At 38.2% G+C, this 15,211-nt stretch overlaps 1 protein-coding gene and 1 pseudogene across 1 annotated transcript; both read right to left on the bottom strand.

The window, feature by feature from the left end:
- Nucleotides 1-835: 835 nt before the first annotated feature.
- LOC117451722 (putative nuclease HARBI1) lies at nucleotides 836-5,181 on the bottom strand (annotated as a pseudogene).
- A 6,590-nt stretch (nucleotides 5,182-11,771) lies between these two features.
- Nucleotides 11,772-14,437, bottom strand: LOC117451624 (uncharacterized). Its single transcript, XM_034090021.2, has 4 exons — nucleotides 14,248-14,437; nucleotides 14,078-14,168; nucleotides 12,903-13,217; nucleotides 11,772-12,823 (listed from the first exon to the last, which is right to left on the bottom strand). The coding sequence occupies exons 1-4, from the start codon at nucleotides 14,281-14,283 to the stop codon at nucleotides 12,456-12,458; spliced, it is 810 nt and encodes a 269-aa protein (XP_033945912.1). The 5' UTR covers nucleotides 14,284-14,437; the 3' UTR covers nucleotides 11,772-12,455.
- Nucleotides 14,438-15,211: the final 774 nt, after the last annotated feature.

The raw sequence follows: 15,211 nt of genomic DNA, 5'->3' as shown, positions 1-15,211 counted from the left end.
GATTGCAGACTCCGTGAATGCGTAAGTAAAATACGTATATATACCTATATATATATATATACACAGCGTGCACAGCTGCACATCTTTAAAAAGTGTATTGGATGCACGGCAGTCATGTACAAAAATAAATCCGGCGCTTCCAGATTAATTTTCTAGTTTATCGGATAAATAGTCATTAAAATACCAAATTGATCATTGAGTGGCAGCCTTCTTTCATTATAATATCATCGCCCGAGGGTCACAAGTGGACTTTAAGCCTAATATGTTTGTAATCCTTTTCATTTATAGCATTTTTTTCAATTTTTTTTTCGTTTTTCAGATGTAACCCCGGCGGGTCTAAAAGGACCTGGGAGCAAATGAGAGTCAAACACAAAAACCTCATTCAATCTGGTAAGTTTCCCAATAATACAACTAGACGTTTTGTATTGCTTCAATTAGTCTGTGTTTCATAACTGTATAGGATAGTTACATTTTTTCACAATTCTTGCAGCCAACAGGAAAATAAATGAGCAGAGAAAGACAGGTACTTTTGTAACATTCGGTCATTTATTTTCAAGTCAAATGAAAGGTGCATAAGGTGACCTTTATCTTTTAGGATATCTAAAAGAGAAATCCCTTTTTTCTTTACAGAAAAAGTAAACCAAAATTATGTTTTTTTCTCTTTTTCCTTCAGGAATGGCTGAGAAAATAAAAACTCCAACATAAATCACCAAAGGCCTCTCTCTCTGTGTGTTAATTTTTTTATTATGCAAATAACAATGCAATAGCATCTCTGACAGCCCTGCCAGTAGGGTAGTCCATGGGTGATGGGGTCTACCCTTTATATATATACAGTCTATGGGTCTACCACATCAGGAGGTTGGGGGTTTGCAGGAGGGGCCCTCTCCTTCCTCATGGTGGCGATGTTGTGCAGCACAACACAGGCCGTTATAATGCGGCATGCTCTTTCAGGGGCCACTCTGAGCCCCCGCAGGCAGGTGAATCTGGCCTTCAATAGGCGCATTAGGCGCATTCACACCGAAGTACTTTTCCCACAAAGGTTCATGAGAACTTAGTTCATGGGAACTCTTTAGTTCTCGTGAACTAAGTACAGACGCGTTCACACCGGAATAAATTCCTGCGGGAGGATTAGGCAAATGAAGCCTCTGACGTCATTTCTTCTTCTTCTGCTTTTGGTTTACTGGCAGGTCACAAACAATTTCACGGCGTATACTGCCACCCGAAGTCCCCGGCCGGAAGTCCCCGGAGTTGGGGACTGGCTTCAGTAGAAGCTGCTCGAGTAAATCGCCAGAACGCCTCCACCGCTCCCATGTTTTCTTTTGTGTTGCCATAAGTTAGTCTCTCTGCGTTTGTGCGCTGGGCTAATGCTAATGCTAATAATGCTAATGTGAGGATAATAAAATGGCGGCTTCACAAAACCTTTTTGGAGTTTTACGGGGCGTGGTTTGCATTCATGCTCTCTAGCAGGGACGGAAAAGTGGGTAAAAAAGGTTCTGATTAACTCATTTTAGTACCGGCTCTTTTTGGTGTGAACGCGACATTTCGGAACTTATCAGCAGGTCTCCCTTGAAAAAGAGATCAATGATCTCAATGGGATACACCTGGGTAAATAAATGAAAATCAGGAATGGCTGGCAGGCATAACCCCTGTCCCCGAGCAGCACTCCTCCTTCAGAGCCCTGAAGATAAAGGAGTATTTCCATAGTAAGTAACACAAAAGGCAGCTTAAGAAGCAAAACACAATAAGAATGTACAGTTGCCATACCCTGCTCGAGTTTGTGACACAGTGAAGACTGAGAAGATCCTCGAGTCATGGACTGACCCAGGCCACTTTGCCTCAAGGCTGGTGATGACACACCTGTGGTCACATGTGGCCTGCTAAAGCATTTGGGGTTAACCAGAGCTATTTAATAGAAGAGTTACGACATCTCCGTTCACTCCAATGGACCACTTTTTTACAGCAATGGCGGATCGTGGAGCCTCTCAATCGTTCCCCGGAAGTTAGCGCCAAGGCTGGCAGAGCTGTGGAGTTGCAGCATAATAGACCGTTCGTGACGGACTTTTAAAGGTAAGAAGAAGTTTAAAGATTTATATTGCGGATATTATCAGTACATCTGATTCTAATGAACATGTGTATTAAAGGATGTGAGTGGATTATCCCTAAATTAGTAGATTTAGGGAACGTTTACAGATAACGGATCAAGCTAGGATACCAAAGCAAGTTAGCAACACACGTTGAACAGCCTTTTAATTGTACATTTCGTTCTCTTAATGTCATTTCGTCCAACATGTTGAATTAGAGAAGAGGGGCTTCTAAACGGGAATGCATGCGAGGGTGGAGGGAGTTAAATATTAGATAAATATAACTTTGGTGCGTGTAAGAGTGAGTGTTTTTAGCAGAGCCATATTGTGTCCTTGTGATTATGTTGATTATTACCTGTCTGTATAATGTTGCAGCTCAGCTGGTTCTGGATTGATGGCAAAGGGAGAGGGACTTAAGTGAGAGTGAAAACACAAGGTAAGTTTAATACTGTTTTATATAAGTAAACACCTTATCTCCCCAAGGCATTTCCCATCCAATAGGTGTGCTGTGTGTGTATAACCCTTTCTCCTGTCTGTTACTCCCTCTTTCAGCACAAGAACCAGAGGGGGATTCAATGGAGCCTGAATACCTGCACTGAGACCCTCACCCTGCACCCTGAGTCTCAACTCAGTGTTTTTCAAGCCTTTCCCTGTTTTTTTGTATTAAACAAAACATTAAGCTTTCCCAATGGTGTGGTTTTCGTTTTGTGAAAAAGTGCAAATGCAGTGTTTGTATATAATTACATCACATATTTTGTTGCTGTTGGTCGTGAAATTGCTCCTGCTGACTTGAGCCAGCCATTTTTTCCTCCGCTCCGTGTCAGTGGGGAAGCCGTACATTCGTACTCCTTTCTCTGAGCGATTTGAGCATCCCCAGGCAGCACAGCAAACCATGGTGGCTACTAGGAGGCAGCGCATCAAACCAGGACAACACGGAGGAAAAGGCACCGACAAACTGCATGATATGCTATTCAATGTTTATTGAATTCCATGTATTTGCAATGGATGTTCCTAAAACAACACATTTAACATCATCATCATCATCATCATATGCTGCTAGTCCTGCTGCTGCTGCTAGTCCTTTGATAGCCACCTGTCGGTCTCCTGTCCTTTCTGAAAGCCATAAAGATGACATTAGTCATTTAGATAACTTGTGTCCTCAGTTACCATGGGATTACTGAAACTACCATGAATTTAAGAAAATGGTAGAAATGAATCCAATCTGAATTTTAAAGCATTACTTTAGATCCCCTCCCTCTAAATGTATCAATACACATTAGAACGTGATGCTCCTGACTACCATACAGGTTTAAGAAGATAATATTGGTTTGAAAGAATTCAAAGCTATAAATAAACAGCAACAGGCTCTTTAACCAAGGCACTGTTAGCTGTTCACACTAATCCTAATATTATCACATAATATTAGCAAATTCGATTTTATTTTTTAAAACATATTGATGTGAATACATACACATATCGATTTGTTGTATAAATATTGCAAATCAAAACCTTTATTCACTAATAATTAACAAAAATCGTAGTTCTATCTCCTGTTATCAATGCATTCACATTGTCCGCCATGAACTTCCGGGGAACGATCCTCGTCTACATGAACCACGTGACGATAACCGTTTTTGGACTTCCGGTGTCGTAACTCTTCTATCTATATGGCGCTGGGGTTAACAAGCCTACTTCCACAATAAGAGCATCATAGTCAGTGTAGCATCAATGTTCATTTGCAATGAGTCCATGTTATATATAAAGATAGTCCAAGTGTGAAACATGTACTGTGTGAATATTTAAATGTGCGATTTCCTTTAATCATCCAGACTTCAATGTGTGTTCTAGTGAATGTGCAAGATTTACCTGAATGTTGAGGCTGTGGAATGATTTGCGATTCACATAGTCGTCTTCATTATCTCCCAGGGACGCAGAGATCGGTATATGTGTCCACAGTCGATACAGCAAAGCACCCTGGGAAACCCTATGATATAGTAGGCTGCATTTATTATACAACAGTGTACGTCATAGGAACAACATTCACTGTAAAGATATACTCACATATCAATACCTGCATGCTGTAAAATCCCTCTTTGATCGTCTGCGTGGGACATGTGCCAGGAAACACAACAAAGGATTCTGCGGGCCCTGTCAGAGCATGTGCGACCTTCTGAATAGCACTGCAGACTGTATTCTTGCTTAGGTTCTCTGCATCCCCCACAGCATAGAGAAAACTGCCGGTTGCAAAGTATCGCAAAGCAATACATACAGTCTGCGGCACTGTAAGGGCACAACTCCGATGTGTGGCATTAGCAATATATAGCTATACATATGGCAACAACATACATATCTTTAATGTATTTCTACATTTATTTGTTAGTAAAATTAGGTTTTTCTGGAACAGATATGAAAAATTGATGGTTACTTCTGGAACAAAATCGCATGTGTGGTGAAGATGGCGTGAGTTGGGAGAGCGGTCGAGGGCGGTCAATGCGAGAACAGAGTACCTTTTGTTTTACTGGAGGCCAGCCTTACGGCCCGTCTACACTACAGGCATCGAAAAATGCTTTCAACGCTTCGCCCATTCACTTGAATGGGGTGACGTAGTTGATTTTGAATCTTCGCCGAACTGCATTGTGGGGAGCGGAGCGTGGCTTTGCAAGCATCGCGAGCATCAAAAGTTGAGCAATGTTCAACTTTTGAGGCTCGATGCTTGGCATCAGCCAATCAAATCATGCGTATGCAAATCTGACAGTACAAGCGCTAGCCAATCAAACTGCGTGTATGCTGGGAGAGACTACGCAGGTCATTTCCTCATATTCAAAAAAATGGAGCGGTAGTGAATCACCCGGTGCTGTATGATCAGTCTCTGTTCATCTACCGGGATACAAACCGGAGGAGCGAGGCATGGAGGGAGGTGGCAGAGACAGTGGATGAAACTGGTAGGTTTTCGTCTGTTTGGGGAGTTTATATCCAGTTTACTTTGTTTTAACATTGCTATTGCTTTGTATGCCGGGGGCGGGCGGGAGATTCCTGATTGGTTGTTGGTCACCTTGGGCGCGAGAAATCGCCAAGCCTCAGACACGCCCAGCTTCAACATTTTGTTATGCCTGTAGTGTAGACGGGCCGTTAGGTAGACGCCCCCCCTATACCTCTGGCGGATGCAAAACAAAAATTGGTGACAGTAAAAAAATTATTTAAAAAGATTATTTTAATAAATAAATAATACATTCTTTGTAAATAAAAATGGGTAACAATACAAATATACTGTACATTTTTTTATAAATAACATATTAATACAAATGTAATAACATTTTATAAAAACATCAAATAAAAAAATCATAGTACAACATAATAATAAAGATATACAATAAAGTTTGATAAAAATACAATAAATGAATACAAAATAATAATATTGGAATAAATACATACAAAGTAATATAATAATAATGAACAAAATAATATAATAATACTATATTATATTACTATAATTATAATATTAAGAAAAAAATACAAATAAAACATTTCTAAAATCAATAACAGACGTAGGTGCGGGTCTGCCTGGGTAAAATAATGGAAGTAAAAATAAACTTTGGAAGTTACCCCACCACCTCGGAAAGATTTAGTAAATACAGATCTAACTAGCAGGCAACTGTTTGGTTAGAGCAGGCAGACCACAACCACAAATTATCTGGGAGTGTGGGTTAAAATCCAGAGAATTAACACTGTACTTTCGGTGGGAATGTGGGTTGGAGAAATATACATATTTATACAAAAATAAAGAATTCAATAATTAAACCAAAAAAATACATAACATAAAACAAAATAAAAAATATATAAAATAGATGTATCTTTGTAAAAAATCTTTGTAAAAAAAATAAATATATTATTATAATTATTTAATAAAATAATAATAAAATAAATAAAATATAATAATTGTTCAAAATACATGGAAATAAAATAGTGTTCAAAATAAAATAAAATATGAATTAACCTTGGCGCAGTACGCAACATCACTACTCTATACTCCTGTCCAATAGGTGGCGCTCATGCAACTCTAAACTGGTTTGCCAACTGCAAATAAATACTAAAGAAGAAGCAGAAGAACACAAAGTAGTAGAAGAAGAAAAACAGGTGTGTTGCTATGGTGACATTTTCAGGTAAGGCTGTTTTTAAAATGATATGAGCTGTGATTATTCAGTCAATAAGCTAAAACCATAGACTGTATATATAAAACAGAACAGAAAAATACTTTTAAGATGACGTGAGATGCGTGTTGACATAATATAGACTCTTTGCAATTGCATTTCATATATTATTATATTGTTGTTTTTTTGTTCTAGTTTGAATGAACTGCTAAAGGTTTGTAGAGTAGCCCAACCAACAGCTAGCAGTACGAATTAGCATGTTAAACGTGTCTCGTTTAAGCTTCATTAATGTGCTAATAGTGATTCATGGCACCCAAAGTTCCCTCTTATATAATTTTTTTGCTTTTATCTACAAAGTTAACCTGTGAAATGACTTGTTCCACACTGTAAGACAATGTCACATAATGCAAGATAATTTATATTTTATTTCACAATGAAAATGACCTTCATGTAGAGCGTGGGTGTTGTGGCCTTTATGTAAATGTGTGAACAGCCACCGGGAGGATGGCTCATTGTTGGCATTATGTGAAAAACTGTTTTGAAAACAACACACTTATGAAGACGCCAACAGCTGATTCCATATAGTGCCAAAACATTATGGAGAATCTTTTGATTATTTGAATTATGTAAGCTTGCTATGTCTGTTTGTGTGATGGCATGCTTTAAACTGCACTTTTGGTTTTGTTTGGTGCTGAACATTCAAACGTAAAAAGCGTGATATCCTTGACTTCATCTCCGGCCATAGGTGGCAATGTCCAACCTTTGTGAATGTTGAGCAATAAATCACACGAGGACCTACCAGGAAGGTCTCTCTGAGTGCATTCTGCCCTGTGCAACATTAACATATCCACTCATCTTTTGTTTTGAAGGCCCTGCGTTTCTGCCTCTCTTCTTATTCAAGGTTAACTCATTCTTCAAGCTCTGAAGATAACTTCAGGCATGCAATAACCTTGGTTATATTTGCATCAGCCTGACTAAAATGGAGTAAAGCACTGCCTATACTGACATGTTTTACTGTATTTTACTGTATGACATTTTTAAATAAATAAGAATTATTTAGTTTCACAATCACCATATTGGTTATTCATCTTCGAATGCTGCTGGTTTTTATATGTACAAAAGTGGTGGGGCACGAACAACTTAGATGTTTATATATAAGCTTCTGGTGCTTTTTTAAACACGTAAACAAATAGCTGTATCCATGGTTCCGATAGAGAGGGGGGGAAGTGTCAAATGATATACTGTCTGAAGCCTTGAATGGAGAGCACGGAGCAACACTGTCAGCACATACATTTACGTACACAGCGTGGGGATGTCATATTGTAATGCACTTTAATACAGGGAGTAAAGGGCTCCATCACAAAGCAATACTTAACAATAACAACAACCGTAATGCGTCAGCATTAAAACACCAGACTGTAAATATAAGGAAAACACAGATACTCATCACCGAGGTCACAATATCAATCGATCCAGCAGAGCAATAGCCTATAGGCAAAAACACACCAAAGCTGAAGTAGATGGTCGACTTCATTCATTTTCTTTCCGTTTTACTGATTTTAATTGCTATAAGCTGCTCTCTCTCGTCTCCTCTTCACAACTACACCTTTCGCGGCACACGTACTTACAGCCAATCAGCTCCCTGAATTATGAGATGACGTTTTGGTGGGGTTGCCAGCACTTTGCCCCACTTGTGATTCTTTTTTTGCCGCACACATTGAATATAAAAATACTCTGAGCATGCACACTGTAGTTTTCACAGCACCCATTCATTTTGACAGCAGAGAGAGGGGCTAGATCGGGGATTTTTGCATATTTTTGGAATTATTATTTTAATTGCTTTCTGCTGACACTAGGTGGGGCTGTGCCCCTAATGTCGAGTCACCACTGTAAATATTATACACAAGTAATTATTATGTATTTATAAATGTGAGTAAATTGTGTGAGGGTTACACAGATGTACAAAGTGTAACGGAAATATTAAACACATTGTTACAAGTTGTTTTCATAAATAAGAGTTTTATTTAACATTTATTTGTATTGATATCTAATCTTTTTACTTTTATTTCAGAACCAAATGTTTATTTAATCTCGCTTTTCATTAGTGTTCAACTATGTCACCGTAATTTTTAAATCACTTTAATGTAAAGCTGTTGCTGTAAGTAAACACAGTCCAGATTACAATCTTATTTTGTGCCAAAGTTAGTTTTGTTCTTTTTGAAACTTTCAGTAAAAGAGCCAGCAGATGGCACTAAAGCCGGGTACTTCCAGCTGTAGTTTCAGTGGCTCTTGAAATGATATCTTGAAATGATAGGGATGGCAATTTTTAGGGTCGGTGAAAAGTTACCCACCCTAAAAAGTGACATCATGAAATTAAGGGCTTGGACTGTGAGCCGCAGGGTCGCCGGTTCAAGTCCCCGACCAGACCTAAATATGGAGTGTGGACTTCTACTTGGAGAGGTCCCAGTTCACCTCCTGCCCTGCCGTGGCATCCTTGAGCAAGGCACCGGACATCCCCCTTCCCCCCTCACTCCCATTGCTCCCCGGGTGCTGTCGCTGCCCCCTGCTCCTAGCACTAGACTCCTGGTACTAGTCCTGGTTAAAAGCAGAGAACACATTTCACTGTGTGTGCTGTGTGCTCTGCATGGGTGACCATTACAGAGGGTTTCATCCCTCCCAATTCTAATTAAACTTTCATAAGATTGAGTTGTATTTTAAGAAGTTCTTCAATTATTCTCACAGATGGTTGGCTTACATGAGTTATATATTTTACAAAAAAAAAAAAAGACTATTTACCTTAATTTCTTTCCTTATTTGTTTATTACTGAACACTTCAAGACAGAGAGAGAGTAGAGATATCTCCACTGTTTGTACACAGAGCTGATCATATGATGCTATCAGTGTTGAATCAGCTCTGATAAGCTCCTCCTCCTCATCACCGGTCAATGAGTTAGACTATCCTGAGCTCTGGCATGATCGCTCACTGAAGATGCTTATGGGCTGAAAATCTGTGTGTATACAGTAAGTGTGTGTGGACATAAGCTACTGTATTGAGTGGCGATGCACAGAATCAACACATGTAAGAAAGCCAGGGGATCTGAGTGAAGAGGAGGAGCCTGAACAACCAGTTACATAACATAATTGGAATGTTACATAACGTTTCAATGTGAGATCTTTTTGACAGACCTCCAATTCTGCTGCCAATTGAAAACATAGTGGTCTTTCCACATACACATCCATATCACTGTGACCCACTCTGGATACAATCTGACTGTGATGCATTTAGATGAATAAGCACACTGGTGGTGCATTACCTACAAACAGAAAAATCTAAAAAGTTTTATCATACAGTCGACATATCTTACCTCTAAGACTGTAATGTCTGAAAGCTGCTATGCAGTGGCTTCCTGTTTACATTGCTTTTGATTGGGCGACATTCCAGATGTTTGCTGTTACATGCACTAAAACCTAAATAACAGTACAGGAAAGGGAAAACCCCAAAAAGCATAACAGGGCCAACTTTAAAGCTTTACCTCCTCTACAAATGTATTAAATGTATAAAACCCACCCTTTTCTTCCAGGACTTCAGTGCATCCTGACCGTTCAACTACAAAGAAAAAGAAAATGCAAATGATTCTTAGATAATACCCACACATCTATGAGTTTGACCTCCCTGTTTAATGAGAAGTTGCTCCTCAAAACATAATGTATTTCAAAGCAAAGCATATTTAATTGCTTGTATTTTTGATGGACTTCTTAAATTGTCCGCATCCGAAAGAAAAGCCAATTTATTTTCTTGAAGTGAGGCTTCATCGGCTTCAGTTTACCATGGCAACAGTGTTTTGTATCTAAATGGGAGAACATTAGAGCAATCAGGTTGTCTTTGCAGACTCAAATGCTGAGAAGCGAAAGCCTGAAACAGCTGTTTGGATGTTCCACAGTCGCTGGCAATATGAGATAATTTATTCATTGTTATGTTTCAGTTTCTGGATGACTGTGTTTTGCAAACACACACCTACACACTGCTCTTGTAATTAACGGCATAGTTTATTATTTTGGACGTACCGGGAGATAAACAACATTCTCCACTTGAACAAACAACAAACACTAATTTGCATTTCCATACAAATGATTGGATTTTATTTGAGTAACAGTGGGCGAATGACTGTTCCACGCTACTCACTATTTTCAATTTTACAAAATGTTCTGCTCACAAAAACATTTGGATACTGATGCTTTTAAAAAAGCTAAATTTGACATTTAGAGAATATTACTTATGAATAATAAGATTGATATAATGCGTATGACCTTTTATCTATTTTTTAATTAATAGATTAATTTAATTTAATTCTACCGTGTTGTGTAATGTTTATTTATACTGTTCATGCTCACTACTTGTAGCACTTCGGGATGAAGTGCTTTATAAATGGAACCCATTATTATTTATTATTATTATATTTATATATATATATATTTGGGTTAAAGTATTCCTTTAAGGGTTTAATAATTATACTTTTGCTAATTTCTAATTTCCGTTAGACAGTATATTTAGAATATGTTCATATGTAGACTCACACAGAATGTAATATTACATGATTCCACCATCGGCATACATCTAGACTAGAGGATTACATGTTAAAGATGTTGTTCTCTAACGGTCAAACAATATTGATCTCCAATGCAAGCAATCAACTTGTTTTTTTCCTGGACAAACAATTCAGTTCCTCCAGTTCGATCCTTTACTAATATGCTCTCTGCCGGGTCTCCTGAGGTCATGCTATCTTGCCCCTGAACCACTCGGGATTGTTTTATTAACTCAAAGCCCTGTCTAGGGACATATGTATTGTTATTGCTTGTGTAAGCATGTCTACTTCCATCAGACCCACACAGGAGAAGAAAGTTATTGTGCAACGAAGTACCTGCACTTGTCCACACTCGCTTTTTCGGTCACTGACTCTTATTATTAAAGTCAATCTTATGACTCATAGTTATGTTATCTTTCTACAGTCCCAGCTGAATTTAAACTATCCACTGATACGTTGAAGAATTGAGAATGTTTTTGCTCCTCATTTAAAGGACTTCATCAGGTCCTTTGCATTCATTGTAATATCAGTTTCAAATCAGAAGAAATGAATACATGCCCAGAAAACACAGCTTTTCTTTTTCCTTTGTCACCATTCATCCGAGAAAGACATGTTACCAATGTGAAACTTACCACACTGAGACTGAAGGACGAAAGCATATTAAACAGGCGGTGCAACCTGTTTTCCACTTTAACTAGCTTTTAAAAATTAACAGCAAACTTAAAATAACGTTTTGAAAAAAGGAAAAACTTGCTGTAACTAGTTTAAAGGAATGCATGCCTAAACATCTCCAAAACAAATAGGTTTGCAGCCAGGAGTGTAAACGTGCAAAACCAAAGCATCCATCCACAGACCCATAGTCACACCACAGATGAGTAAACACATTTGGTCAGAACCACAAAATATAACTCGGATTTGAGCATTTATGAAGCATAGCAAAAATAATTAGAAAACAAAAGTAAATCTTTAACAAACAACATTTTTATTTGACAACTATCACTCCCCTTCAGTGTTCATAGTTTCAGAATACCGATGCTCTCCTTTGCAGCATTCACCAAAGGCCAGAGGTGTGTTATTTCTCTTGCACGAGAAGACTGCCTCCTTTTGGCAATAAGGAGGAGGTGAAGGTTTAACAAAAGCAAAAGGTCTGTTTACAATGAGTATACAACTACCAGTAAAACAAGGCTGCATCTTTAATTTCTAACAAAAATATATAGCAGCAGATTTTTAAAGCCTATTTTCTTAAAAATAGTGTTTCCAGTCCTCTGAAACAACATTTAATAACTAAACACCCTTTAACTAAGTGTGGCAGTTTGTTTTCACAAATTGTGGGGGTCAAAATACGCCTTCAGATTCATCTTTCTCTAACAGACTGCCTCCCCTCCTGTTACATATTTAATAATCAGTGAAATATATATATATATATATATTTTGTTAGACCCTTGCTAATTAAAACCCTACACACTCTTGTTTTTACCGAGAAGTTCTCCCTAAGCTCTTAAATGCAGGTAACAATGGGTTAAAAACTAAATGTACCCATTGTACAACAAATAAAAAACAAAACTGCACCCAACACTTCATTTACTGAATTAATCTGTGGCTCCTTTTTATTTCAACATCTGAATTCTGTTGGTTTGTTCCCTTTATGTCATACATTTAACCATTATGATTTCCATTATCAAACAGATCCACTGCAGCGTGACCATGCTTTCTGATGACCCTTTCAATCTCTTAACCATATGTAGTTCGTGACTAAAAAGCGCCTTACTGGTCGAAGGCATCCACAGTGAGCAGGTATACGGCTGGTTCCAATTTCCTTTCTGGACATCTAATTGACTCAAGATATTGTACCGTCCATGATGGTCCATTTCTTCTTTCTGGTAGAAGGCAGGGGCCGTGAAGTTAAGCTCTCCTTGGGACCAGCGGACGCTGCCGCCACCGGGGTAAACTCCATTGAACCAGCACTCAGCATTAGACTCATTTCTGTCGTAGCCAGAAGTTGCAAGGCAATCTGTGAAAACAAAGGACTTTTAGACGGGTAAAAGAAGACATTGAGATTTGTACTTCTCTTTTTGTATCTGATAACTCACCTTGTACTTTAACATCAGTAGTGTTAGACGTCATACCATGGCGGGAGCGCAGCTTGCAGAGGTATTTTCCCTGGTCGCTGGGCATCACGTTGAGGAGAGTCAGAGTGAGGCTTTGTGGCAGCGGCTCGTCTATATATTCACATTTAACCTTGGGGTCATCATGCTGGCTGTCATATTGACACAGACTTTTATTCTTATGCCAGGAAAAGTATTTAATATCGAGGCGTGATGAGCTGACATTACATGTCAGTGTCACATTTTCTCCACACCGTGCTGCCGCCTGGGAAACGGTCTGTAGCTCCAGCCCGTGACTGACTGAATTTTGAGAGACAGGGATGACTTTTAGTTAAAAAATATAACACTGTAACATTGTATTGTATGTAAGTATCACTTTTTTCAACTAAAGAAAACCAGAGTTCAAGTTATTATAACTTTTGAGAGTAGTGCAGCTTTTAGACTAAAGTCTGGTAAATTAGTTTTAAGATTATCTTAAAAGAATAGTACACATTTTTACTCAACGGAAAGAAAGCTAGATAATAAGAATGATACCTTGTTCGTGTCTGTACGATAAATATTTAACTACAAGCACCAGCCAGTTAGCTTAGCTTAGCACAAACACTGGAAACAGGAGGAAATAGCTAGCCCATGCTACTTTCTAAATGTAACACAACTATCTACCAGCAACTCACACTACATCTTGTATCTTTAATTTGGACCTAAGCAGAAACATTAGAGTTGGTTTTGTGTTGGACTATTATCTGGAAGAACCATGCTAGCTGTTTGCAGTCTTTTTGCTAAGCTAAATCATGCCTAGTTAAGTTAAAGATATGTTGCTGTAGCTACACTTTGCCATACTTCTAACTTCAAGCAACAAATCCAATTTGAGTGTGTCCAGAATTAGAAATGATTTCAATATTGGGGTAAAGATAGGCATATTCCCAGAATCACAAGAGAAACCGAGTGAAAAATCAATCTTAGATTATTATAACTGGAGGTTTACTGTTAGAATTATTTATTTAAGAGCTAATGTGTATTTGTTTAATCATAATGATGTGTAAAACTTCCACAAAATCGAGCACATTGACCACTACAGCCCTGCATAGGCTGAAACCCTTTAAATCAGTGAATACAAAAAAAGAGAAACACTTATTTTCAAGTTCAAAACCATCCCTCACCTGCAATGCCTGCAGTGAACCAGATGATGGAAACCCAGCCAAAAACACGTCGCTGTGTACTCACATCAGAGAAGAGACTCATCCCTTTCATCTGTATTGAAATCAATATTTAACACATTAGATGAACTAGATAAAAGCCTGCAGTACAAAACAAGTGTGTGAATACTCACCGTGTGAACACACACAGACGTATTAATGTCTTTCATCAAGTGGAGATGTTGTTGGTGAAGAGGTGTAGGTGCACTTCATGTAATGCATTTCAGCTGAATTGGACGTCTTGGTGGGAACACGGTTACTGAGTAGATCTCACCCTCTGAAGGGGAACTACAAGTCCTGTGGTGTCAGGTTTTCCTTTGAGCAGGAGTGGACATGCCCTGGAATGAAAGACTGCAAAGGACAAAAGTAAGAGCGAAACTTTTGTTTACTGTCTGCTTTATTTAACCACAAAGGAGTATCATGTTGATACTTTCTGTTTCTCTTGTACAGTTTATATATTTCAAATAGGCTCAACTTTCATAGTCTATCATTATACCAAGTTTATACTTTTTTCTTGCTTATTTTTTAGCCCTAAAAGGTTGTCAAATGTTCATTTTAGAAAACATTTGACATGTTTAATACTTCATTAATAAATTAAACCAAGCATTTCCCTCTTTTTTCTAGGTCATTGCTGCCGTTTCCATCAGAATTTGACCCTTGACCCTGACAATGTTCAGTGTCTGAACCATTCGATAGTAGGAGTTCCATTTGGCAGTTTCCACTGGAGAAAATAGGAGTATTACATGTTCTTTAGAAAGTAGAATGGGGTCCCAACAAATAACACCACACAAAATAGCTTTCTAATAAGTTCTATTTTACATTTGTATGCATTCTTTTTTAATGCAATATTTTAGAAGAAGATCAACAGCCCTTTGTACCAGTTTATTTGCTTATGGTGTGGAGAATATAATTCAATAATAGCTACTAAATCTCACTCAAACCACATATCTAAAAAACGCTAAAAACCGGTGACTCACTTGGTAAAGCTCAGATTTACAAGCAGCTTTGGTGGCATTTATGTTTATCAGATTATTGCTTAACACCAAGGCGTCTCCATTATCTTGGAATTGGCTTTTATTTGAGCAAACACAAGTTTGG

Source organism: Pseudochaenichthys georgianus, chromosome 8 (genome assembly GCF_902827115.2).
Source record: "Pseudochaenichthys georgianus chromosome 8, fPseGeo1.2, whole genome shotgun sequence".
NCBI lineage: Eukaryota > Metazoa > Chordata > Actinopteri > Perciformes > Channichthyidae > Pseudochaenichthys > Pseudochaenichthys georgianus.
The sequence above is the reverse complement of the archived record's forward strand: the minus strand, read 5'-3'. Positions and strand labels throughout refer to the sequence as shown.

Excerpts from the sequence above, each read along its gene's own strand:
- LOC117451624 (XM_034090021.2), bottom strand. The coding sequence starts at position 14,283 with ATGAAAGACATTAATACGTCTGTGTGTGTTCACACG. Across the intron at positions 13,218-14,077 it reads GTTCACTGCAGGCATTGCAG|TCAGTCACGGGCTGGAGCTA; the intron begins GTGAGGGATGGT and ends CTCAAAATTCAG. Across the intron at positions 12,824-12,902 it reads TACTGATGTTAAAGTACAAG|ATTGCCTTGCAACTTCTGGC; the intron begins GTGAGTTATCAG and ends TTGTTTTCACAG.